Here is a 27,972-nt window from a genome sequence, read left to right as displayed (position 1 = left end):
TGCCCCACTCTATGGGTATGTAGCCTGTGAGAGGCTGAGTTTGAACAGTGTGTTTAGGTGAGGGGTTAGTTCAACTTTGAGCTCATGTAGGACACAGCCTGGGACACCGTCCGGTCTCATTGATGCTGTGTGTTTGGAGAGGGCTGTTTTAACCTGAGTGTCTGATTTCAGGGAATCTACATTCTTCTGGTATGGTTATGGGCCCTTTTGGGGGTGAAGTTTGTGCTGAAACTGTCTGCCAGGATGTTGCCTATTTGTCGGTTCAGTGTATTTTGTGCCATTCTGCACCAACTCCAAGCAGATCTGAGCATTGCCACTTAGATTCTTGACATAGCTAAAGAATGCCTTGTGGTTATCTTTGAGTCCTTGGCAATTTTTTTTCAAGGCTCGCCTTGGATGATTTTATGAGGGATCGTAGTTTCTTGCTGATACTGATCAGGGATGTCTTCCCTTCTTGGGATTTTACTCTTTTCTGTACTAATTTCCTCCTCCTATTGTATAGCTTGTTTATGGCAGGAGTCCACCAGACTGGTTTCCTTTTCTTGGAGGAGTGAGTCTTGGTTTTGCTTGGTATGGCACGATCCATGCATTCTTGTAGCTGCCCGTAGAATGCATTAGTAAAGGATTTTGCAGCTTGTACAGTGTTATCCTTCAGCATGGGGGCTTTGAAACTTTCCACCTCGGTCTTCAGTAACGTGAAGTTTGCTTTTGAAAAGTTTTTCACGGTTTTCTTGTCCGGGGGTGGGGGCGGAATATGGATATCCAAAGTGATTTGTTTATGGTCCGATCTAACCAGAGAGGGATTGACCTCTGGTGTGGATGATTGATGCCCATGTTGGTGATGACCAGGTCCAATATGTTGTCACCTCTGGTGGGAGTGTTGACTAGTTGAACCAGGGCATTTGAGTTTATAAATTTTAGGAAAATTTGGGCAAGGGAGTTAGTACTTGAGTAGTTCTCCCAGTTAATGTTTGGGTAATTGAAATCACCCAATATTAGGGTGTTTGGTAGGACCTTTATGTTTCTCAGTGTTTCCAGAAATGCGGAATGGGGGTCCTGGGACATGGTGGGTGATCGGTAGCAAGCTACAATTTGAATTGCAGATTTGCTCATTTGTTAGTTGCACGTGAATGATCTCTGAAGCATCGTACTGTGCCACTAACCTGGAGGTGTGGCTATCCTTGATGAATATGGATACGCCCCTGCCTTTTGTATTTCGGTTTGGGTTCTGTGGCCGAAATGTATGGTACGCGTTGTAGCCTGGTAGTGCTGGGGTGCTCTGTGGGGCCTTAAACCAGGTTTCTGTTACTGCACATATATTGATTTTCTCCATAATGAGCAGTGCCTCGAGTGCATGCATTTTGAGGTTTAGACTTCTGGCATTGAGTAGCATTACCCTCAGTTTTTTGTTGCTTGTGCTATTTACGGCGGTGGGTTTGTCTTTTGAACCTTGCCTAAAAAGGCACTGTGGGGGTGGCAAGAGCCTTGGCCAGTATTCAGAAGCCTAAGGGTGACAGATGCAAGCCGTCTCTAGTGAAGCAGCATGGCTTGTCAAGCATGTCATCCCAGGCAGACAGACACTGGATCCCCTTTGACACCAGAAACTTAGCCAATTGTTGAACTTGATAATTCTTGGTGAGGGCAGGATGCTAGTCAGGGTCATACCAGCCTGGGGTACGTGATCAGGGAGCTCTTCCATGTCGCTTTTCATGTAGTCCATTGAGGTACGGCTCGGGTCATTCACACCAACATGGGCAATGACAGAATCATATTTGTACTTGTTCTGGAGTGACCTGAGTGCTTGTGTTATGTGGCGGATCCTGGCACCTGACAGCCAGCTAACAGTAACCCACTCCTTCAGCCTAGTGAGTGGGACATCAGTGTGCCTAACTATAGAGTCCCCTATTACTAGTATGTTGAGTATGTTATTTTGCCTTAAGAGCTGTGATTGCATGGCACACTGGTTTTGTGAAGTATTTGTTTCATGGTTTGTGTTGGGGGGGGGTGGAGGTTGCTTGAATGTTTGCTTTGGAGGTCTCTGTTGGTTTTGCAGATTTTTTAGAGCCTCCGAGTATGTTTTCATGTATTTGTATGTTTTTTGCCTGTGCTGGTTTAATGGGTCTATGTAAGACTGGTGGTGTGATGCAAGTATTTCCCTTCTCTTGACTGTCTGATCCAGTCTTGGGTTGAGAGAGCTTAGCCTCTAGTTTTGGCTGTGTAATTGCATCTCTCGCATGTATTAGTGTTTGGTAGTAGGAGGGGGGGGGGGTTGTCTGTGTACATGAGGCAGTTGTAACATTGCCTCAAAATGCCCAGATTCACCAGTTGGACTGGAGAGTACACCTGAAACTGCCCTTTGGACATGCCTGGGGTATGTACGGTGAACTGTTTTACTGGATGGCTGGTAAGGTCGAATAGAGAGCCTTGTCCTTCTGTACAGTACAGGAGGGTCTAGTGCTAGGGTTTATAAGTTCTTGCTATAAGTTTTAAGCAAGTGCCGGGCTGAGAAATGAATGGTTTGAGTGCTTAAGTTGAAAGTTTGTCTAGTTCCAAGGGAAAAATTGAAGAGGACACTTTGTGGAGCCGGGAATAGTTTTACCCTAGCTAACCGGCACTGCCCGTCACGTAAAACCGGGCAAGAATGGTATTTATAGCAGGGAAATGAGAGAGAGAGAGAGAAATTGGCCCAAAATGGTCAAACTGCTAATTTCTGGGCTGAAACCACTCCTCCAGGGACAGATAGGCTGCTCAAAGCTCCCCTCTCTCTCAGGTGAACAGAGAAACTTCCTCCTATCCAAGTAAGGTATGGGCAAACAGAGATTTGTAACACAGCCCCTGAATTCAGCACTAATCTGAAAACTGGCCAAGTACATATACATTATTTATTTATTTATTTATTTATATATATATATATATATATATATATATATATATATATATATATATATATATATATATATATATATATGGATACTTATTTTACATCGCGGATCAGATTTGTAGTCAATGCCCCTAGTAATAAAGTAGGAAGAAACACAAATACAGTAAAAGATGAATAAAGTGCAATTTTATTTATATTGAGCCCTTTTCCAGCAGTCTTCAATCAGGCAAGTTCTAACTGCACACCCCTGCTTACTAGGGTGCAGGGGAACCTTCTCAGTGCTCAAGTTATACAAAGAAAGCTAGATTCAGCAGGGCTGAATCTGGTCTATGCTATAGCAACAAGGCGCACCAGTTTCAGAAAGAAACAGTTCAAATAAGCGTGCACAATAAGCCTGTGACCAGAAATTCCCAGCTGAGAAGGGCTGAATCCAGCTTCTCCTCCCACAAGAGTGCAGACCACAAACCACCTTTAATGTAAAACAGCCAAGCAGTAATAAATGCATCAGAATAAATAAAATTGAGTACTTTTAAGAAAAGCAAAATATTGAACATTGCGGTTCTTTAAACTTTTTTTTTTTTATATAGAGGGCAAAGCCCCTCTGCATCCCCAGTGTGGGGGACAAGCTTTTCACATCCCCTGAACTTGTATATTCTAGTGTGGAGATCACCATACCACCAAAGAAATGGCAGTATTCCAAGAAATGACAATCTCTGACTTAATATCATTTTCCACATTCTAGGATTCTGCATTGCAAATCCCACTACTTCATATCGTTACATAAATGAGGTGTCCTGTCTCCAGTCTTTATAAAAGAAAACTGAAGCAAAATACTTCACGTGGTCTTTGCATGTTTGTACAACTCGTTGGCATTTAAAATTTGCTAATATAAAGGCTAGGTTTTGATCCAGGCAATACAGGCCTATGGTTTGGGTTATGAAGTTTATGCAGTTCATATTGTATTGGTGTGAAAATGACCATCAAGAGAACTTTTAATATTGCTGTTTGGTTCAGGACTTCAATGACTAAGCTTTCATTTTCAAACGTAACTGTTACATATGCATACATAACATAGTATGGTTTTACAACTATCCTGTCACTACTCTCTTAGTTCTACCTGTTCAAACTTGTTTTTGCATTATGGCTTCCTCCTCAGGATTCAGAATATTGTCATGTCATTTTGAGCAAGTTGTCAGACTAATTTTAGGATATGCCAGACTTCTGTTCTCTTAATTATCACTTGATAAGCATCCATTTCCCAAAACTGACATTGTGCTGGTTGGGAATCTGTGCAAATGTAATGGTTTATTTTACTGCGATCACTTTATCTCTATATTCCCTACATCCACCTTGCACACCTTCATAGATTAATTCCAGCTTGGGGGGGGGGGGGTCCTGCTTTACTTCCTTCCCACCCTCAATTCCCCAATCATCACCAGTTTGTACCTCATCTCCACCCTCCTCCTGCCCACTTCTGACCAGTCATTAAAGGTACACACAACTTCACTAACACTGCATCCCACTTCAACCATCTTCATGTAATACATTCCCACCCTAAGCTTCCGTACAGTCTCATCACCATCCACACTTTTAAAACATGTCATTCTCAACCTCTACACTCTCTAATCCTTTCCCCTTCATCACTGATTCAGATCCCTTACCTTCAGAACTCCCTTTCTACCCTACCCTCCACAATGCTGTTTGTAATGTATAGTTTGCAATCAGTGTGTTTTTTTTTTTATTTTATTTTTTTATTAAATATGAAGTGTGGAAGTCCCTATACATATCACTCTCCACGATACTTCTCTGTCTTACTCCTCCATCCTGTAATCCACTACACAATACCATCAGTAACTCCACCTCTTCTGCCATATCTTAACCTACCCTCCACTAGCGTACCACAGTCACGTGATCACTTGCTTGAACCCCAAGACCTCCCAATTAATTTTACACACTCCATTCTCCAACTACCACTCGTACACAACTCCACCTTCCCACTCCCTTTGCCTTATCTTCTCCAAACCTACAAAATCCCAAGAACCCCATCTCAAACTTCCTAAACTACTTTATAATTTCAGCCCTATTTTGCTTATGCTCCTTTTCATAGCCAACATTGAATTGAATCCAGGTCCTTCCCACCACATAAAACTCTTAAATTGTCCTAATACCCCCACCCTCTCCTATACAGTAATTGATGCCCAAAGCATCTGATCAGATAAACACATTTCTTACAACCCCTTCTCCAAATACCACCGCTGACAGTGAAACCTCTCTCAAACAAAATAATCCTAATTTTTTTTGCATCTACATCCCTCCTACAAATACCTCCAAAACACAAGACCTGGCAATAGATAATGTGGTGACAGTCTCATTCTTCAAAAAACAACCTTAAAGCTACTGATATTGCTCAAGCAAATACCTCTTCAGATACTGAACCCATCTGGATCCTTCTAAAACTTCCCTGTTGGAGGAACAGTCCCCTTCCAATAGCAGTCTCTTACCTTCCTCCTCCAGCCTCTCTCAAATTTAAATCCATCACCTCACAGTAAGGCGCTGTCCAGTTCGATTCTCAGCTAGAGCGTCTTCTGCGTGGAGACGTGTGAAAGGGCGTACCTTTGTTGAAGGTTGTGCGTCAGGGCTGGTAACTCGGCACGTAAAAATCAACTACCAATCATTAGCAGACTGGAGTTCCTCTTGCTACCTTTGCCTGTCTACCTAACTTAGATATGCAAGCCATACAGAGGTAGAAAACAAACTATTTTTTTTAAAAACAAGCATGCTAGGTAATCCCAAACATTTCTGCCAGGAAGTAAATCTTCTCACAGGTGAAAAATCCACAGATCCTGCTTCTTCCTCTGTCACCATTCAGACCTCTCAAGGCCAGCTCTCATCCTTTGACTTTCTCTAGGAATTCAGACACTTCCCTAGTATTGCAGCCTTTACCTCTTTCCCCAGACTCGCCCAGCCTTCCTCCTTGTATAGCCCTCTTCTGTTTGGTGAAAATTACTCTCAAAGACTTTCATCCCCTACCAGAAAACATAGTCCTGTCTGCAGCCCCTGGTATTTCCCTGGTTTATCACCTGAAAAGGCTTCCTTGCCACACTTCATATTTATAACCTCGGTTTAATGCAAAGTACAATGCCAGTCATATGGAAAACTGCTCTTGTCAAATCCCTTCCCAAACAGCCTTAGCCCGAAAATGCCCTCCACTTCCCCCATCCCAAACAGCCTTAGCCAGCAAATGCCTTCAACGTCCCCCATCTCCATCCTCCTTGCATTTGGGAAAATACTTGAAAATCTAATGTACAACTAACTGTTCACTTACACTGAAAAGTACCATCTGCTCACTCTTAAACAGCATGGATTCTGAGCTGGCTTGAGCACATTGTCAGCACTGTGGTCACTGACAGTTGAGATCCTTCTCAACATGAATAAAGGAAACCTTTCAGGAGCCATCTTCATTGACCTTATCAAAGCTTTTAATCTTATTGACCATTTCCTGCTCCTTCACTCCCTCCAGAACATTGGGGCTAGCCCTAACACTGTCACCTGGTTCCACCATTTGTGTACAAGTGGAGATTTTTCAGAGTGAAAGTAGGCTCATCCCTATCTCCTCCAAACCCCTTACTAGAGGAGTCCCCAAGGGATCCATACTCTCCCCACTACTTTCAGTCTTTATTAACAAACTACCCTCTGATCTCCCCAACCTTTCTGTCATGCTTTATACAAATGACGTGGTTATTCACTCAACTATTCAAACCCTGCTTCAGTCTTCTCCACTCCATTGATTCTTTGCTAAACAACCATAAGCTACTCCTAAACCCCTCCAAAACAAAAAATAGGATACCCGGAACCTCTGAAAAACGCACCTAAAAATGTTAACTATGTAGATCTCAGTGGTTTCCCAATAGAAATTACTAGTTCCTCTAAAAAAAAAAAAAAAATCTTAAGTGATTGGTTTCTAGACCAAGCTTCCAAAGCCACATTGAAAACACCAAGAAAAAGATTAGTTCTTTTATTCTGGTCCTGGAATCTCTCCCTTTTTCTTTCAGGACTAGATAGAGTTGCACTAGGTAAAGTCGTCCTTGCTCCCCCCGCAACACACTGCATCACCATCTCCAAAGCCAAATGGCTACTTGTCTCCTTTAGTGTTGAGCTCATGCGGGCATCTCTTGTTTATAAACTACTTTAAGCAGATGCCTTTTCTCAAAACTACGCCATACAACCTCCATAACTTCTCCCAATTAACTCCAAAATCCCCAAACCAAACTGAGCTGTAATTGACCATTCCTTCTCCATTCTTGTACTCACTCTGGCAATCCCCTCCTCGCGCACACAGTCTAGTCTTTCCCTATATTCAAAGACTACTCAGACACATCTGTCACAAATCTGACTGCAAATGCTTTTCCACTGGACAGCATAACCTCACTCCCTCTTCACTTGCATCACTTCTACTTTACCCTCTGTTCTCACCTGTTATTCCCCTCTCACTTACTACTAAAATTAATTCACATTTGTTTTTCGTAAATGTTGATATGTACATATTGTTTCAGATTCTGTCTTGTATGATTACATTGGGAATTTGTTGTATTTTTTCTAAGTTTCTTCACTTCGGGTGTGCCTGCAGATGGTCTGTAATCAGTGTTCTACCCAGGCAAACTAAATAGATAAATAAAATCCCTCCTGAGGAATAGTGTATTTGTATAAAGTACTTTCTATGACAGTGTGTTTTCAAAAAGGATGTCTCTAACAGTAAAGCTACTCCCCCAACCCCATTGGTATGCTGTATTTAGTTGTTTTTTGCATTTTGTCTGGAAAAAGTGGGAGAAGTTGACAGATTTGACACTGTCAGATAGCACACCTTTGTATCACATTTACAAAATTTGTTATTGCTGAAAAACACTGTGTATAAGGACATCTGTATATTTTAAGGGCTACGTATATGTGGTGCGTTTTAGTATGAAGTTTTATTTATTTATTTATTTTTTATTTAATTTTGTTTGAATTTGTTTACTGGGGTGTAGCATTGATCTCTGTGGATCAATTTCAGCCTCCTCCCAGAGGTATAAATTGAAAAGAACACAAGGAATACAATGTAATGCATTCATGGTCATACACATGAACTGGAGACATTTTGAAATGAAATTGGAGTACAGTTAAGAAGAGGTGAAAATGCATAAAAGTGGTTAAGGATGCAGGGCTAATGCATATTCTGCTAGGTCTGCAAGTTTGACACAGTGCTACTAGATATTCCAGTGCGCGCGCACACGTGTGTGTGTGTGTGTGTGTGTGTGTGTGTGTGTGTGTGTATATATATATATATATATATATATATATATATATATATATATATATATATATATATATATATATATATATATATATATATATATATATATATATATACATGTCCACAGTATGTATGTAAATATATATGTAACTTAAATGTACTTTATATTATTCATATACACAAGTATGCACAGTAAGAATAATTTGAGGAAAAAAGGGTGTTTAAGTGGATATTGATAAGCATAATGTTCATGAACATTATGTATGGATATTTCTTGTGCTATTTAGCATTATAGTATCTTCAACCACAGGTATTTTGTGGGAAGCACTAGCTCAAAGAATTGAAGAAATCAGAACAGAAATGCAGAATGTTTGCAAATGCCTTGTGCCACAGATGTCCTTAGCAAAGAAGGTGAAGGTGTTTACTGGTACACAGGTAAGAAACCACTACCAACAAATATTCAATTAAAACTGGCGTATATAGAAAGTAGGTAAACTGAAATTAATGATTTATGTTAATGACCTATTCTCAAAGATCTGCTGTTTATGGTATGTCCATTACTCAATTGCACTTTTTTCTGTGTAGATTTCCTGTGCTTGCCAGCCATGAAGTCTTCCTTCAGTTGGACAGAGCCTTTATGTTCAGATTTCCCTAGGATAAATGTGATCAAGTCACTTGACCCAGGCAGTGCTTGTGGATAAGTGGAAATTTGGCCTAGGCTCCTCAATGGTACAAGCCTAGTAACTACCCACAAATCTCTCAGAGCTGACTGGCAGAGGCTATCATTTATGGGCAACTACAGGGGTTCTTTATGGCCTTGTTATGCATCTTGGCAGTGAGAGCATTTTGTACTTCTAGACAGCATGTTAAGGAATTAGGTTTAAAAAAACTAACACTAGTAATTTACTTGAATATTCTCGCTGTGTTTTTCTGCCACTTGACCTTTATTTTATTTTTTTTTTTTAAGGTTTAGTGGTGGTGGAGATGCAACTGTACAGATTGATGATGGAAAAGTGGAAAATAATGAGCCAGATACATTGTGTAGGTAAGTACTTGAATTGATAATGCTTGTCACTGCTTTGTGGTGGAGTTCACAAAGGTATGCATACTTTTTAGCAGATATTTTTTGTGACAGCCGACGAGGCCGTATTGGTTTGCCACTTTATCAGTATGAATTTTAAAGTCACATTAAACACCTGACTGTGGAATGTAAGCAGCATTACACTGAGTAATTTTGAAAACCTTTGCTGTTTGTACAGCATATGGACACATCCTCTGAGAAACAGCACCATGTGTGCTTTTTTCCGACGTTTTCTCTTTGCACATGCCTCAAAGGGAATAACATTAGCAGGACAGGTCAGATAGAGACTGTTAATCTGAATTTATCATTTTTACTGTTCATTTCTATTAAAGTTCTGGTTTAAGTAACCTACATCTGTTTATGCCAATATGACTCTGCTGGTACAGTCTGAGCAACATTAGATTGCTGTTTAGATGTCCTCTCATGGCTTTTTTCGGAGAACATTATGTTCTTGGAGTATGTGTGAAATGTAAATGTGTATTATTAATGCAAAACATTTATTTTGGAATAGACATTGTACCCACCATGAATGATTATGTATACATATCTGCAGGTAAGAAACTGCATGCTGACTAGCTGTCCTGTGCTAGGATACCTTTGTGATGTAATTCAAGAATAAGAGCGGTAGTTGGCTGTCTCTGGTGGGTTAGTAGTTGTGCCATTGTTGCTGTTTTAAAATGGGTGTTGATAGAAAGGCAATATGATTTTCTGTCTGCCATGGCATCATTATACTGTGGCATATTGTTACTTTGACTGCAGTGAATGGTTACAAAAATGGTTCGTTTTAGATGGCCTCTGAGATAGGCGTACTCCACTTACACTTGAGTAACTAAGGGGTTTGTGTGGCATATAATGTAACCCATAAAAGGGTCTATTGACTGCTTCACATGTTTTTGCAAACATTTTAAATTTGCTTGCAATTTTTCTTGACCTTTTCATTCCTTTTTATTGTTTCGATTGTGGTATTGTATTTTTGAAGTGCTTGGGAATGCCTCCTGGAATAAAGCTGTTTGGTTTGTGTACTGATTCCTCATTTTTATCATGCTTATAATTTGTACTTGCAAGGTTTTGGATAATACTGTTGGGGGGGGGGGACTGAGACTGTTGGGCTTTTGACATATGTTGAAGAAATCTGATTAACAGCCAGATGTTGTGCATGCTTGCAAGTGTTTAAAGCTATGATGTAAGATGTGATATTATATGGTGCTTTTGTCTACAGCAAGCTGATGCTGTCTTTATTCCTGAGTAACTTTAGTAAAGTAGTGGGGGGAGTAATTTGATGAAGTAATAGACGACCGTGTGAATGTGGACTGCTTTGTTTGATTTTCTTGGATTTAATCTGCCCATTCATTTGAGAATCGCTTCTGTCAAAGTCTTTAGTACCATTGACTTTTGCATAATCTTGAGATTTGTTGCTGGGGTTAGTACTGCAGTAGCTTATCTGCCTTCTTAGTTTGGGAGTCTGTGGAGTGATGCAGTATTAGAAGCTGTTCCATTATTATTTGGACCCATGTGACTGTGACTTTGGCCAAGTCACTATTCTCAAACTGTTCCGTTGATGCCAGAATGGAAATATACATTGTGATACTTCTTTTAATTTCAGATGCAAGGTTGTATAGGTTGGTCCTCACCAACAAACTGGTGTAAAGCCACCATTCTTAGTCTGCCTGTAATCTAAATACTTCCTGGATGCTAGCTCATCCCCTTTATCCTCTCCTGATCTCTTTTGCCACATGAAATTGTTCGCATCTAAGAAATGCGTTCCTTCTAAATCTCTGTCACCGTACTCTCATCTGAAAAAACGTCTCTAGGATACTCTTTCATTGCGTAGATGAGGTTTCAAATTTCTTCTTTGCTTTTGGTATTGTCATTTACTGTTACTTTATATTTTACCTACTTTCAGACCAGTATGTTCCAAGTTTTCACTCTTTGACCAAAGTTTTCCGATTTAATGTGCCCCTCACTCATCTTAAGCATTTATCCCATTACCTTCATACTGAAAAACTTCTGCAACACATTTGATGGTTTAATTATTTTGCGATTCCCTAATTTGTGTGCCTGTTTTAATACTATTTAAAAAAAAGTTTTCTCACTGTGGTGTTGTGGTTGTTGGTGTTTTACCTTGCAGTTTTGTACCTTTTATTTCTGTGTTCATTGAAGTTGCACAGTTGGAATATTCTGGTTAATTTCCCTTAGCACATGGGATGGCATCATTCTCAACCTATCTTCTTACAATTCATTCTTTGCTGAATCCAGTACATGTACAGAGTTTGACGTATACGTGAAACCGGTCTTTATCTGAAACAATGGTCCCCTACAATCTCTTGTCTGGTCAGGACAGTTTGGTTGGTAGGCTTCTGCAGGGTATTTCACTGGTATCTGGTGAAGCTCAGTCATAGTATTCATCTAAATTCACTCCAAGGAAATAAGAATAAATGCAGGATGAAGCCTGTTGACGTCTCTCGGTAGTGTCCCATCTTAAATATCAGTGAGAATGAAAGTGTAGATTTTCCAGTAACCCTCTGATGACCCCAGTTTTGAGGGATATCTTAGAAATGAAGACAGTAAGATGGCTCACTGACTTCTCCTTCATGCATTTTGCAGGAACCTTTCCAGTCCCCCTAACTGTGGTCCCCCAGTCGTGGGTGAATGTAGCATGGAAAGATTTCTGATGTGGCGCCTGTCCTGAAAAGACCAGACAGGATACTCTGTTCTCAGTCTATTAGAATTGTTGTAGAGAGACCTATATTTGCAGTGGCAGTCCTTTAAAACTTTCCAACTTCAGAGTCCACCTATCCAGTCTCTGAATAGTCCCATTCAGTGGACATATTTGAAAGTGAGTTTATGTATCCTCAATGTTTACTCTCGAGTGAGCAAACTACTTGTCACAAATATGCATTTCCAATGAGAGCTGGCTGAAATGAATCAGTTGCTGGATTGTTTGCCAGATGGAAACCTCAAGATGTTAAGTTGTCAAACTCGCCTTCATTCTTGCTGGATGGGTTCGGAGCCGATCCTCTGCTCCGACTCGGCACTTGCTAAGCTCGAGAGCTAATTTTACCAGCTCGAGGCAACCCTATATCCCATGATGCAAGGCGTGACTACCTCAGATCTCATTTGCCGCTTCGCGAAGAGGTCTCTTTCTACCAGCTCAGGTAAAGTTTTTTGGATTATACAGAGTATTTTTTTCCCCTTTTTTTCTAGGCTTCACTATAGTGTTAGCGCTATTGTAATAGATATTCTTTTACCCTATATTCCCTTTTTCTTCCTTACATAAGGATAATTTTTCTCCCTCAGGCCTTAAGCCTCCCTCCCAGTTTCCTGTCAGGAGAGTGTCTGTGTTTTTCAGTTTTCTCTCCGATAACTGTGTGACTGTTGTGTGTCTGTGTGTTTTTTGTGGGCATACTATGTCTAAGGAAGTGAAGGTCTCGGGCTTCAAGAAGTGTGACTCATGCTGTCAGAAGATGTCTCTGACAGAGGGTCACACTTCTTGTGTGTACTGCCTGGGGCCTTTACACCTGCAGGACTCCTGTGCTATTTGTCACTCCTTTAGCCAGAGAGTCCTGCAGGAACGTAGAAACAAGCTGATTCTACGTGGCTTGTTGAAGCCAGAGGGTTCTCCGACCAAGACTGGGTCGGCTAAACCCTCTAAGCCACCTAAAGCCCAGGCTGTGGTGCTTAAGCCTTTGGCGGTGGCTCCGACTCCTTCGGAGTCGAGATCGGCTCTGGCTGGAGCCGATCTTTCCACATTGGATGTTGTGGTATCGGCTCCGTCTGGCTCAGATACACAAGTACCTATGACTGTCGGCTCCGGCCGGAGCCGACACATCTTTAACCAGCATTGGAGCCGACAAGCCTTCGGCTCCATCTGGAACCAAAGGGTCTTCGGCTCCGATGGCTCCGTCCAAGAAGAGATCTCGGTCCCCTTCCCTGGAGTCTATTCGTTCGGCTCCGGGATCTCCTCTACTTTCGGAGCGGAGCCATCGGAGCCGATCTTCAAGGTTTTCCAGGCTATCAGACCATGATTTAGAGAGGGTGGTAAGTAGACTGTTGAAGTCACAGGCACTAGCCCAAATGCCCCATAGCCCGTCTCAACAGACGACTGCTATTTCTCATCCCCCTGAAATTCCTCCTCCGACTCTCCTTCAGAGTTTGGAGCCGGAGCTTCTCAGAGCGGTGACTGTGGGTGCGCCGGAGCCGATACTTCCCCTTTCGGCTCCATCGTCTTCAACTCCGATCTCTTCCATGAGACCTTCCTTGGAGGGATCCGGTCATCGGGTCTCCCTTGTCGGCTCAGAGGGGGCTAGTGGCATCGGACCCTTGTCCGACCCCGCTCTCCCTCTTGGAGCTTCGGCATTGGTGAGCTTGGCACCAACATCTGCCTCTGAGCCTTCCTTTTCGGTGGGACCAGGGATTCCTGTTTCTTCAGAGCGGGAGTCTTCTGGCCTCCCTGGGAGGGGAGCCTTCGAGGTGATGAGGAGTGTTCTAGCCCTGGAGCTGAGTCAGCGGTCTTTTCCATTAGCTCCTCCCTCTTCGGTGCCTGTCGATGTCTCTTGCCATTCTCTTGCTCCCGGACCCAGAGATCCATCACCTCAGGTTTCCCCATTGGGAAGAACTTCCTCTTCCGAGGTTTCTCCTGATCCTGCGGGAGAACCCCTGCGTAAGAGGACGTGCAAGAGGAAGCACACAGACTCCCCTGAGTCTACGACATCAGATACCGACTTAGATGAGTCGGAGGGTTCCCCACGGTCCCCCTCTGAGGATGTCTCTTTTTCAGACATCCTGGAACTCCTTAAGCAGAGGGGGAATTGGCCTTCCATTGACCCCTCCGAGGATGAGTCGGTATATACCTGGAGGCTTTTGGATCTCGACCCTCCACCTCCTGGGTGTCTCCGCCTTTCGACCCGCTCATGCAAGTGGTGGCTCGGAAGGTGTGGACGGCCCCGGATTCTGTGGAACCAGTCCCCAGGAGGCCCTCTAAATTTATCACGGCCCCTTCAGACAAACAGTTTCTTACCAAAGGTGTCCCGGTTGATGCCATGGTGGTGGCGGCGGCCACTAAGAAGGAACTTGATGATCCTTCCATACCTGTCCATCCTCCTAACAAGGACTCTAGGACCATGAATAGGTATGATAAGCGGATGTTTTCTTTAGCAACCTTTGCTATGCGTTCGCTGAACTATCTCTGTCACTTTACCAGGCTTCAGAGAGACATTCTCAAGGAACTAGGTAAGGTGGTTCAGGATCCATCAGCTGCGGGGGCTCAAGAAAAGATTGCCTCACAGCTAGGAATCCTAAATTCTATAACTTAACTCCTCCATGCGGCTCATCTCTTATGCAGCCGATGGAGCGAGTAGAGCCGCAGGCACATGAGTGGCACTTAGGCGTCAGGCCTGGATGCGGCTTTGTAATTTCGCAGATCCCTTTAAGGCGTCCTTCACTAATATGCCCTTTGATGGTTCGGCTTTGTTCGGACCTCAGGTGGACACATTGACCAGGTGTGAGCAAGACTCTTTCTGCCGTAGGAGTCCATTTCTCCACCCCTTCAAGACACTATCCAAAAGGGCAGAAGGGTGGGAAAATGTGGTTTCGTAAATCTCAGGGAGTCACGCCCGACACATGTGGTCAGTTTACCCCCAGAGGCAGAGGGGGTAATAACAATAGACGCTGCCCTAGGGGCAGAGGGGGTCCGCAGAATCAGGGTAGCAGGGAGCCTCTCTCTGATAAACCCTTCCAGCATCCCTGAGGTGTTGCCCGACTGTCCATCCTTGGAGGCAGGCGGGGGAAGATTGTCACTGTACCCAATAGCCTGGCATTCCCTATCTCAAGACAAATGGGTACAGTCGATCATATCCGAGGGATACAGTATTCCTTTCGAGAGATATCCCGTTCCTCATCAGTCCCTTCCAGACGTTTCACCCGGTCTAAGGGAATTGGCAAAGCTGGAGGTATCAAAGCTCCTAGCAAAAAGAGCCGTCCAACTAGTTCCAGCAGACCAAGTAGGATCCGGCATCTACTCAAGATTCTTTTTGGTCCCCAAAAGGACGGGAGATTGGAGACCAATTTTATACCTCAGCAAACTAAACAGTTTGTCAAGAAGGCAAGATTCCGGATGGTCACGCTTCAGTCCATTCTACCCTTTTTGGGCAAGGACAACTGGATGTGCTCAATAGACCTTCAGGACGCGTACTATCACATAAAAATTCACAGGTGCTCCAGAAGGTTTCTCCGCTTTTGGCTGGGGACCAGTCATTTTCAATTCAGAGCCCTGCCCTTTGGCCTCACTACAGCCCCCAGAGTGTTTACCAAATGTATGGCAGTGGTCACGGCTCATCTGAGATGTCAAGGATTCCAGGTGTTTCCGTACCTAGATGACTGGCTCCTCTGCCACCACCAGGCATCAACTTCTCAAGGCCAGAGACTACACCCTTCACATCTGCAACCAACTGGGGATTTCAGTATACTTTGAAAAATCTTCTCTGTCACCTTGCCAATCTATTACCTTTATAGGCGCAGAATTAGACACTGTCAGGATGTCAGCAAGACTCACAAACCAAAGAATTCTGGACATCCAAAAGTACGTTCGAGTCATATTACTCAACAAGATAATCAGGGCCAGATTTGTCCTGAAGGTTCTAGGTCTTATGGCTGCGGCCATTGTTCTACTGCCGTTAGCCCGCTTCCACATGCGTCTTTTGCAGTGGATGTTGTTCACCCAGTGGTCATTCCAGCAGCTCCTCATGTGACACGAGATATTTGTGACACAATCGTGCAAGAGTCATCTAACCTGGTGGATGTCTTCCCCGCAACTCCATCAGGGCCGACTGTTTGTTCCCCCAGTCCCGGTTGCCACAGTCACTTCGGATGCCTCTCTGATCGGGTGGGGGGGGGGGCATTGTCAGGGCAGGATGGACCATGGGACTTGGCAACCAATAGAATACCATCTGCACATAAATGTCCTAGAGATGAGAGCAGTGCTTTTAACGTTGCAGGCCCTCAACGACTTTCTTCCTTTAGGGACTATTGCAGTTCAGACGGACAATATGTCCGTGGTCTGGTATATCAACAAGCAGGGCGGGACCAGGTCCTACCCACTGCGTCGAGAAGCTCTCGGACTTTGGAAATGGGCAATCTCCTCATCGGTTTCTGATAGCAACGCACATCCCCGGGAAATCCAACCTCTTAGCGGACAGGCTGAGCAGAGCTATTCTCATGCCACACGAGTGGTCTCTCAAGCAATCGGTAGTGGACGAGATTTTTCAGAAGTGGGGCGTTCCCTGCTGCGACCTTTTTGCTACACCCCAAAACAGCAAATGCCTAGACTTCTTCACTCTCTTTCCTCTACCAGGCCATCCCCCGAGAGACGCTCTAACCCAGGATTGGCCCCGGGGGCTTCTTTATGCTTTTCCTCCATACCCACTTATTCCTCAAGTAATTCAGAAAGCTACCGTATTAAGAGCCAAGTTGATTCTCATTGCCCCTTACTGGCCTTGACAAATTTGGTTTCCGTCCCTGCATCGTCATCTCGTGGTACAGCCTTGGCATCTGGACCCAGTTCCAGATGATCTGACCCACCATTCAGGTCAACTGCACCGATCCATTCCTTCCCTCAACCTCACTGCTTGGTTGCTCCACTTCCTTCCTTAGCCAGGCTTCCTATGATCTCTGACCCTGTTAGAGAGATCATAGTAGCTTCTCTAAAGTCCTCTACTAGAAGGATTTATGCTAGTAAATGGCAACGTTTTTCCTTCTGGGGAAAGTCTAGAGACTTGGATCCCTTTACTGCTCCTGTGCATGCAGTCTTAGAATTCTTAGCTGAGATTTTTCAATTGGGTTCTTCTCCATCTACAGTTAAGGTTCAATTAGCAGCTATCTCAAATTTTCATGTGGGCTTAGCGGATCAAAATATTATGTCCCACAAGCTTTGCAAAGCTTTTCTGAGAGGGATATTTCTCCTAAAACCTCCTATCAAAGATCCCCCTCCGCAATGGGATTTAAATTTAATGCTGGTATCCTTGATACTACCCCCCTTTGAACCGGCTGCTTCATGCTCATTGAAGCTTCTTTCCTGGAAGACAATTTTTCTAGTTGCTGTTACTTCAGCCAGAAGGGTGTCTGAACTTCAGGCTCTCTGTGTCCGTTCCCCATATTTGGTTTTCCACAAAGATAGGGTATCATTAAGAACCAATCCATCCTTTTTGCCCAAGATTGCTTCCCAGAAGAATATCAACCAATCTATTGATTTGCCAGTCTTTTTCCCTAATTATTCTAACAAGGCGGAACAAAAACTTCACTGTTTGGATGTCCATAGTCAGCTCTGGTATTACTTGGACAGAACTAAACAATTCAAGAAATCTGATCAACTGTTTCTTTCTTATGCAGAAAACAGGAAAGGTCTTCAGGTCTCCAAAGTGACCCTATCCAGATGGCTGTCTTCTATAATTTCTTATGTTTATCTTCTTAGGGGCAAGCAACTGCCCTCAAAACCAAAAGCACATTCTACCAGGAGCCTAGCCACTTCCACAGCTTTTCAAGATAGGCTACCGATAGGCTACCTATTGACACCATTTGTGCAGCAGCCACTTGGGCCACTCCTCACACCTTTGTTTCTCATTACAAATTGGACTTGGCCTCCAGGGACAGGGCCAGGTTTGGTTCCACAGTTCTCAAGAGTCTGTTCCGTTGAGCCACCCAGGATAGAGGTGCTAGGGACGCGGTCCCATCCAGCAAGAATGAAGGCGAGTTTGACAACTTAACATTTAGAAGTTATGTACCTACCATAACGTTCCATGTTAGTTGTCTTCTCTCGCCTTCTTTCTTGCGTCCCTCCCTCCTTCCCCCTAGCCTGGACAAACCTTGAAGTTGTACTCTTTTTCTGGGTTTAGTTCACTCTTTCCATGAGCTCCCAGTAGGAAGTGTCACTACTGTTACTGGGTTTTGACCTGGTTTCTTCTACATTTAGTTTGTCTTCTTCCTTGGGAAGAAGTTTTTATGGCAGGGTTTTTTTCTTGTAGCTACCAAATGAGATTTGAGGTAGTCACGCCTTGCATCATGGGATATAGGGTTGCCTCGAGCTGGTAAAATTAGCTCTTGAGCTTAGCAAGTGCCGAGTCTGAGCCGAGGATCGGCTCTGAACCCATCCAGCAAGAAAGAAGGCGAGAGAAGACAACGAACATGGAACGTTATGGTAGGTACATAACTTCTAATTTAAGTTGTTTTTTGCTATGGATACAAATGCTGAGCTCCACATTGTTTGATCTAACTATTAAGAGTGAACTGGAGAAAGTGGAACAGGAAGACCAGGCCGCTACAGCTGTTGCAATAAAATTTGAGATTCCCAGCACCTGCTCTGTAAAATGCAGTGTAGCCAAAGTCACGTTTTGTATTGGCATTATCAGCAGGGAAGTAACTGAAAATGTCCTTCCTTATCACTATTGCAATATTCATTAAAGGTGGGATCCCTGTCTATGGGTAGCCCAACAACCAGCGAGCATACCAAAGCCTTTACATCCTCTCAGGGCTGTACCTCAGATGCATGCTACCTATGTGGGTGTAGGGCATAAAGGTGATGTAAGTTTCCCACACAGGTGTAGAGCATAAAGGTGACGTATGCACACACAGTCCTCAGAACTTTGCCACTAGTCCAAACACCATGATTAAACTTTTATCTGAATGCCTTTTGCGGAGCCACCCTCCAGTGTTTCCAGTTCCTGTATTGCCCTGTCTGAAATTTGAATTCCGTTGGTGGATTCAACAGATCTCCTGCAATCCAGGCCTTTCTTTTCAGACTCCTACTCCTGTCAAAAGATCTTGAGTAAGACACTTCAGATAAGGAATGGGGAGCCTTCTCCAACAATCTGAGGGTTCAGGGTCTCTGGACCCTCTGTCAGAGGTCAGCCCACATCAGTGTCAAAGAGATGAGTTTTGCTGTAAAGGCCTTTCCAATCCCTTTGGGCTTTAGACCGTTTAAAAGTTTTTACAAACAATAGTATAGTTATGCAAAGCATTAAACAAGTGGGCAGAAAGTCTTGTCTTCTGTGCAGACTGGCTCTTCAGGCCTGGGATCCTTCCTATCCTCTATGAGATGACCAATTCAGGTGGCTTACATCCTGTCAGTACATCCTTGTGACACTCTCCAAGCGGGTCTAAGATGCAGTCTCATAAATGGATGCTTCACAGGGAGGTGTTTCTGGACGTTGTATTTCAGTGGGGTAATCCTCAATTGGATCTTTTTGCCTTCCCTCTGAACAGAAAATGTCCTTGATTCTGTTCGAGATCCAAGTCCTCTGACTTGGAAGGTGGATGCATTGTCCTTTTCTTGGAGGAATTTTCATAAATGCTTTTCTTCCTCCTTCCTCTGCTCCCCAGGGTCCTGCACTACATCATGAAGGTCTCTCCTTAAACCTTGCTGGTGACTCCCTTTTGACCCAGACAGCACTTGTTCCCCCTTCTCTTTCACCTGGTCATAGGCAACCATCACAACTTACCTCATCCTATGGATCATCTCACAAAATTAGGGGTCTCTCATTCACCCTCACTTGTAAGAACCTCAACTGACGCTCTGGATGATAGGGTTTTGAGTCTCTTTAGATACCACTTTTCTGAGAATGTGCTTGGGGTTCTGCAGGAGGCCAGGAAACCCACTGTCAGAAGATCCTATGTGGCTAAATGGTAGAGATTTCTGTTTGGTGTCTCAAGCATGACTCGGATTCCTCTTCAGTGTGGGGGGGGGGTCTCTTTGTTCGTTTCTTATTTGTGTGAACTGATCAATTCTGGCCTAGCATGTTCTTCTGTTGAAGTTTGCCTGTCAGCAGCCTCTACTTGTCTGCCCTTAAAGCCACTATTGGCCTCTTGTTTTGAATTCAAACAATTCTTTAAAGGTTTCTTTCATATCAGGCCCCCACAAAAAACATTTTCTCTCTTGGGACCTTAATTTTGTCTTTGAAAAAGTAACTCTGGTTTCTTTTGACCCCGCTTCTTCATGGTTGCAACATTGCACCTGGAAGACTGTTTTGTTAGTGTCTCTTATTTCAGCCAAGAGTTCCTGAACTTCAGGCTGTAATGGTAGTTCCTGATTTTTTTCAAATAGGATGTGTCTGCATACTAATCCTTCTTTTAGGCCCAGGGTGGTTAATGATTTGTCTCTGAATTAGTCTATCCAACTTCCTTCATTTTTTCCTTCTCCACAATCTGCTACTGAGAAGGTGCTTCACACCTTGGATTTGCATAGACAGCTCATATTTGGATAATCAAAGGCTGTCCAAAAATCTGAACAGTCTTTTTTTTTTTTTAATACCAATATACTGGATTTGGTGGTTTCTAAGCAAACCATCTCCTCCTGGATTTCTAAGGCCATTTGTTTTTATGTATTTCATGGTAAACCGCTTTCAACTTCCATTTGAGTTCATTCTATGAGGGCAGCAGCCTGTTCTGGAGCTGTTTTCAAGGGTTTGGATACTAGGACCATTCTAGAAGCCACCACTTGGTCCTCTATCACACTTTTAGTTAACATTATAAGTTGGATGTCATTTCTAGAGCCAGGAAGGGTTTACCAGGGCCATCCTTCATGGGGTTGTGGAGGGTTCCTCTTAGCCTTCCTCCTATCATCCTTTACAGTAGCGTTGGTATTCTCCCACATGTGAAGAGTACTACTACAGTGATGGGGAAGGGCATAGTGCAGTTGTGCAAGATCTTACTGTAACAGTGGATGTCCTACTTTACATTGTTGCAGTATTCAGTTCTTCTGTCCTACCCCCTTTTGTCTTGTTTCTGCTGGGAACACTGTGCTAGCTGGGTTTTTTTTCTTTCTTGCCTTATTTCTCTCTCTCCTTCCTTGAAGAACATGTCCTTATTTTTTCCTGGGGGGTTGTTCTAGTTCTCCTGGGCACTTCGGTTCTGTGGATTGAGTGTGTGTATGTCAGCTTTATGCCCTATGTCTTTTCCAGCATACATCTGATGTATGATGCTGGGAGGATATAAAGGCTTTGGTATGCTGGACTTGCAATATTTATTACATGTGGGAGGTCCTGCCAACAGTGAAAAGTAGGACTTCTACTGTTATGATCTGTATGTTCTGGAAAGAACTGCCATGGGAACTGCTATAGTTATGGCAGTCTCGAAAATGGCTGGCTGCCCAAACAGAAGAATTTATAAACAGAAGAACTGTGATACCAAAGCCTTTCAAGTTGAAGCAGATGAATACCTGAGGCCTTGCCCAACTGTTCCACTAAAGGGAGTCCTTTATCCCATCACTTGCTAGAACAAGTGGTTTAATACCTAGTAAGTAAAGGTTTATATTTCTCTTTCACACCCTTTCCCATCCCTGCTCTCTCCTCTTGTCAGACATTCCACCTCAATAAAAACCTGTAGCAAGAAAAGCGCTGTTAAACCTATTGCGAAAGTGAGACAAATAAGAGCCCCTAACAGACCAGCAAGGATCCATTTTTCCCCAGGTTCCTTTTGACCCAATGGGAGAGACCTCTGATACAAACTGAGTACAAGAATGCCATTCTCTGTTTCACTTCATCAGAAGCAGACTGGCCCAATTTCAGACTCTTCTGTTTGTTATTTAGTCTTCAATGTGTTCACCTAATGCTTATCCATTTTTGTAGCCAGTCAGACGCTGCAAGGGGCAAGGTGTTGCCATATCTAGATGACTGGCTCTTAGCCACTTCAATAAAGTCTAATTGGCAGTGAGGGAGCCCTGATTAGTCTCTTCCAATCTCTGGAAATACCAGTGACACTACAAACTCCCAGATGGAGCCACTGTAACATTCACATTAATTATGTGAACACAATACACTCTGCCTTACAAGCCTTTTCTTCTGTACAACAGGAACCTTCTCTCTCAAAGCTATGAAGCAAATGGTCCAAGCGGCTTTATTTTTTGTCTGTTTTTCTCAATGTCTTGGATCTTATAGCTGCTCCTATTTATATGGTTCTCAGTGCCCACTTTTGCAGTACTGCAGGTGACTGAGATTTCAGTGATGTCAACTGAGACAAACCCCATGTCTCAACAGTAATAATGTCCAAGATGTGCAAAGTCCACTTATGGTGGAATGGGCCCAATGAACTTGTCTGTAGGCAGTCCCTTTCTAGTCTGTCTGTTGTGGCTGTTATTACAGCTTCCTCTACCTTTGGGTGGGTGACTTTCAGTAGATGATGCAAGGAATGTGGTTATGGAGGGAGACTAGTCTACATGTCATTATGCTGGAAGTGGGGGTGATCCTCCTCATACTTCGGCCATTTTTTGGATTCTCTTCCATCCACACGGATTAAAGTAGGATTCTCTTACAGCCTGTCTTGAGATGCCATGAGAATGTGGAAATGGGCTATGTTCACAAATTTTGTTAGCCAGTCACATCGTTGGAGAAACCATTTCCTTGCTGGTTCCGGTACCTTTGACAAGGACCTTTTCCTATTCCTATACACAGAGGGTGGGCCCGATCCTTACGTCTGTTTAGAGGCCTAATATCAAATTAGACATATTTTACTGTATGTTCTACCTCTGAGGTATTTACTGCTCTTTTACCAGCCATTTTAAACTGCCTGTTGTAGATTAATTCTGGTTTGTTACTCCATAAAGGTGCCTCTATTAGTGATTTCAGAATTTTCATCTGGGTTTTAACTTTTAAGTCTGTGGGACTTTTCTCAAAGGCACTTCATTCAGCCACAGTCAAGGATTTTGCCTATCCTTGAGGTTTTTATCTTGTATTAAAAATTAATGTTTATTCCTGTTGAACCTGCTACTGTTGCAGGTATAAAGTATGCATCTAGAAAATAAAAAGAATCAATTTCCTGCTGGCCACTAGAAGAATCTCTGAATTTTTAGGCCTTGTGTGTTAATCCTCCTTAGTTAATATTTCATAAGGATGGTGTGTTCTTGCAAACCAGTCCATCTATCTTGCTCATGGTAGCTGTGAAAACTAATCTTAATTTCTGCCATTAATCTGTTTTCTTTCTATATTATGCTAGTGTAGAATAATATTTGTTGCTTTACATGAATGTTCATGCACAGCATTAACTTAGAAAAAAAGATATTTTTTTTTCTAAAGGAAAGTGAGCTCTACAATTTCATAAATCACTGGATGGTTGCCAAAAATGTAGTAAACCTTGGCTTTCTGTAGTGAGGACTCAAACAGAAAAGTAGCTACCTTTCAAGCATTTTTTTTCAAAATTGTACTCTTGGACTGATATTTTTGCTGGTGTGCTTTTTCAAGAATTTACAAGGTAGGTGAAGGATGAGCTTTATCTCCAATATCAGTTACTCTGTTACTGTATTGTTTATCACTTGATTACTGCTGCCGCAGCCTTGGCTATATTCATTATAACCTGCTAAGACTAACAGCCATCTCGCCTCCAAAAGCTGAACTATCTTCCTCGCACTCAAATCATTAACCAGCTCAAGCAGACCTGAAGAAAGAGAGGTGTAGGCATCAAGCCCTTCGGAACTTTCCTGTCTCTGTTCTTGCTGGCTTTCCAGGATCGAAATGTCAGATAACAGTTCTGTGCTGAGCAAGTCTGTTCCCTTTGGGGGAAAAAGTCTTTGATATTGTATTTTGAGTGAAACTTAACTTTTTGCTGGAAATGTTTTACTTTTCTGCTATGAAAAAATATTTTTACACACTGTCGTGACTTTGTCCCTTTTAATCATTAGTGTTTACTTTTGAGGGAAAATAAATTGCTGAAACTTATTTAAAATCTTTTTTTTTTTTCCTGTCTGAAGGTTGTTTTAATTACGTTTGGTGGCTGGGGCAAGGGTGTTTTAACATGCTTTTTACTGTGTTTTTGGTGGAAAAAAACTTTTAATAGCTAGCTAGTCCCCGACTGTTTCTGTTAGACTTCACTGTGGAGTAACCTCTTCAGTTCTTCATTCTACCAGCCACAAAAAGATCATTTTTAAGCAGCTTTTGCCCTCTTCATCAGGCTGTTAAATTGCCTTTGCTGTAAATGGTTGACTGTTGTGACCTTTAATGGTTCCTCAGACCATTCATCTTTTTCCTTGACTGCTTCTTGTGTAGTCCCTACAGCCAGTGTGGACCAGGTGTTGGACACTTCCTTTGTAGCTGCTGGAGTGCTCTCTGCAGCCAAGGGAGAAGCCTGCCTTGGAAGAAAGGGCAGGGAATAATTCTGTACCTATGACACTTTAAGCCACAGATACAAACTCTTCCAACAGAAAAACAGTTGTCTGTTAGAACCACATAAATGAACTGATTTGAAATTTAAGGTACCGCTGTAGTATCCGGTCTAAGAAAGGATTTAAAATGGTTGCAGCAGAAAGATCAGACGTGCACTGCACGAGTTAAGCATGGATATAAATTGTGGTATGCTCCTTTAGGGCAATTGGTGAATCAATTGAAATAATTATGTGGTTTTAAATTAGATATTTAAATGGTAAAATTGTTTTCGTTGTTGTATCCCTCTTGGAAGGCGAAGGGGCCAGGGTAATTTTATTGGCAAAATAAAATTTACATTTTAACGTAGTTTTTTTTTTGTAGTACTTCTCTGCCTAGCCAGACTGGGATGCCTGTCTGTAGGGATGTTTGCCTGTCAAAAACAGGTCTGCTTCTTTAGCAAATCTTGTCAAAGATGCAGAACATCAGACCTGTATCTTCACCTATCTGTTGTTTTAGATGTGAATGGATTTGTAGGGCTTGGCTCCGGGCTTAGTTGAGGCTCTTGACCCTATCAGTTTTACTATTTCTGGTAACAGAAAAAAAGGATTCATCAGTATCTCAGCATGTTAAAGAATTTAAACAAGATGATTGTGAAGGGGCAATTTCTGTTTTCTCTCCTTAGATTCCAGTTTCCAAATTTGAGGATAATGTTGCTTCTGACAGTTCTGTAGACGGATTCACTTTTTCTGAACCCATATCCAAAGTGAATCAGTTGTTTCAGTCGGAATGTTAATGATCTTCCTCTGTCTTTAAATAAATATTAATATCTGTTGCAAGTGGAATTTTCTGAATCTCTCCAGGTCCTTCTGTTCTTCCAACATGGAAGGATGTATTTATTACAGCCCAACACTTTCCTGGCAACCGGCCTATTGCCCCGAAGAAATCCAATAGATTAGTACCTCAGTTTTATAAGCTTTTTTGTTTTCTAACCTCAGATCTTACTTAGCAGTGATTTCCTTGGCAACACACTTCTGATAAACATATGGAGAATTGCCAGTCCCCTCCTTTGACAAGGATGGAAAAGCCTTTGAAAGGATTGGTAAAAATGTTTTCTTCTGCAACACTTATGATCGTGATGATTGAGAATTCTAAAATAAGTTAGTTTATGCTTGCCTCTCTTGAGAATATGAGGAAGATTATGGCATCTTTTCCCTAATTGGAGGAAAAATCATCTTTGTGTTATCTTACTGTTTTTTGTCTCCCAAATGATTACTCACTCTCTGAAATGTGGTTATGATTCAACTGATGGCACTTCCAGAGCTGCTGCTACTGGAACTGTTGTGAATAGCTTTACTTGGATACATACTCAATCTTCCTGATGAGGTTAAGGCTGAAATTTTGAATTCTCCCTCTGAAAGAGGGTGTATTCTTTGGACCATCTGCTACAGAGCCCCCAAAATGTATGATAAGAGAGGGAAGCTGGTCAGTTTTCAATCTCCCTTATCCAAGTTGGTCAATTGGTGTAATGCTATAACTTTTTGCAATCAATTAATCAAATAAGCAGAGACTGCAAGCTTCTGGTAAGCAGACGTTTTAAAAGCTGTGGCTGGGAGGCTCCAAGAAGAAAGGAGGAGCATTCTCTTCAGAATAAAGAACAGTTTAGCAGGGCTGAATGATTTCTTCAGAATTCTCCGCACCCAGCATCCTAGCAAGCTTTTAATTCTCCCCCAAAATTCTTTACCTCCATGTCTCTATTTGGTAACAGTCTCAGATGAATGCGTTCTTAGAATGATTTATCACTTCTATACGAGAGTGAGAATCTCTCCCTCCTTTACTAGGGATTCCTCCTAATTCGTTGGATCAGAATTCTCATTTCCATTCTGTCATTCAGCACCTGCAGACTTGGAATCGATGTCCCTCTTCCTTGGAATAGATGTCCCTCCTCCTTGGAATAGATGTCCCTCCTCCTTGGATAGGAGAAGATTTTTTATTCAAGAATGTCTCCTGTGCCAAAGAAAGAAGCTTTCTGCAGGCCAGCCCTTTTTTTATTTTTAAACCAGTTGACACTTCTAGAGCTCAAAATGTAATCCTGTCATGACATGCTTCCTTTCATTCCCCATTTACGTTTTTAGTGACCGTAGAGTTGAAGATGCTTGTATTCATATAGCATCAGATTTCAGGTGTTTAAGGTCTGGATCACACTTTCAGTTTTATCCACTGCTCCAAGGGTATTAACAAAGTGCCTACTGTAGACTGCATTGTGTTCACATTTTCTGAATCTAGGTAGCTTGCTTATCTTTGCAGAGTATGTTTCCAAGTGTCCGAGATCTCTCGCTTGGGTGAGAGCGCTGCACAAGACTGTGCTTTACCTAAAAGTCAAGTTTGATTCCTCCTCACAGGATTGTTTTTCTGGGGTGTCTCCTAGATACCTCAGTTTCTTGAGCTTTTCTCCCACAGGAAAAAGTATATTTATATCTAGATCCATTTCTGAGTTTTTCCATTCAAACAAAAGTCTTAGCAAAGGAATTTCTAAGGATACTAGGATTCATGCAGTTGCAATTCTCCTGCGACTCCTCAAGCAAAACCCCTTACGAGAAAATTTAAGTGGTACCTAAAATTACTATGGTCACTACTTCAGCATCTCCTGACATTCCAGATTCCTGTTTTGGGGGTTTGTGAGAGAGGAACTTCTCTGGTGGAGCGATCAAGTTTATCTAAATCCAGTTTTTCCATTTTCCTTCCCAGTTTCAGCACAGTCTGTAACAAATGCCTTAGCCTTTGTTTGGGAAGCTGTGTCTGTCGATAAAAGTACAGGGTCTTGGGAACAAAAAGACAGACATAAATGTGAAGAGATGTTGGCAGTTGTAAATGCTATCCACCTTCTCCATTCTCTGTGGTCCCCAGAACCATTATAAGTGATTACAAGACAACACCATAGTAATGTGGTACTTAAACAGAGGAACCAGATCTTAACCTGTGTAGATTAGCCGTTGTAGCCTGGGGTATAGATTTTCAGCACAGTCTTACACTGCAGGCATTTTAACTTGTGGCAGAAAAGCGGAGCAGGGCAGACCCTTATGAATGGAAGTTGAATCAGGTCGTCGTCCAGGAATTTGTAAAGCTGTAGGGAAAACCTCTTATAGATACTCTTGTCACAACAATCATTTGTCAAATTCTGCTTGAGAACTCCATGCAAAAAGCTTTGGAAAACAGATGCCTTTTGTTTTACTTGGCCAGGAATGTTCCTACAGGCTTTCCACCCTTTCTGCTAATACCTAGGCAGCTGTGAGTCTCCTTTCTTTTTGAAGTGGTGAAGTGCAGTTATTATAAGCCTCACAGACTGGACATACTCACAAGACAAGGGGGTGTTTATACATCCCAACTTGAAACAAGTGCAACTAACTGCTTGTATGATAGTCTTAGTACCTTTAAGCACCTATTTTCGGAGGGCATGCAGCAGGTATTTAAGAGTCAAGAAAACCCCTACTAAGAAATGGTATATTTGCAAATATAAAGATTTTGTAATTGATGTATAGTTGCATACTAGGCTAATGACCACTGGGGCCTTTAAAAGCCTAGCCATCCAGCCTAAATGCATACCACA

At 42.6% G+C, this 27,972-nt stretch overlaps 1 protein-coding gene across 1 annotated transcript in view; it reads left to right on the top strand.

The window, feature by feature from the left end:
- Positions 1-27,972, top strand: part of LOC122802423 (phosphatidylinositol 3,4,5-trisphosphate 3-phosphatase TPTE2-like) — a 1,666,738-nt gene that overhangs the window by 190,385 nt on the left and 1,448,381 nt on the right. Inside the window, exon 3 of the mRNA XM_044072043.1 lies at positions 9,139-9,216. Within this exon, the coding sequence (XP_043927978.1) occupies positions 9,139-9,216 (78 nt within the window). The remainder of the gene's footprint in view (positions 1-9,138; positions 9,217-27,972) is intronic.

Source organism: Protopterus annectens, chromosome 5.part0, assembly GCF_019279795.1.
Source record: "Protopterus annectens isolate FY-2018-M chromosome 5.part0, PAN1.0, whole genome shotgun sequence".
NCBI lineage: Eukaryota > Metazoa > Chordata > Ceratodontiformes > Protopteridae > Protopterus > Protopterus annectens.
Note: the sequence above shows the minus strand (reverse complement) of the source record. Positions and strands in the feature narration are given on the sequence as shown.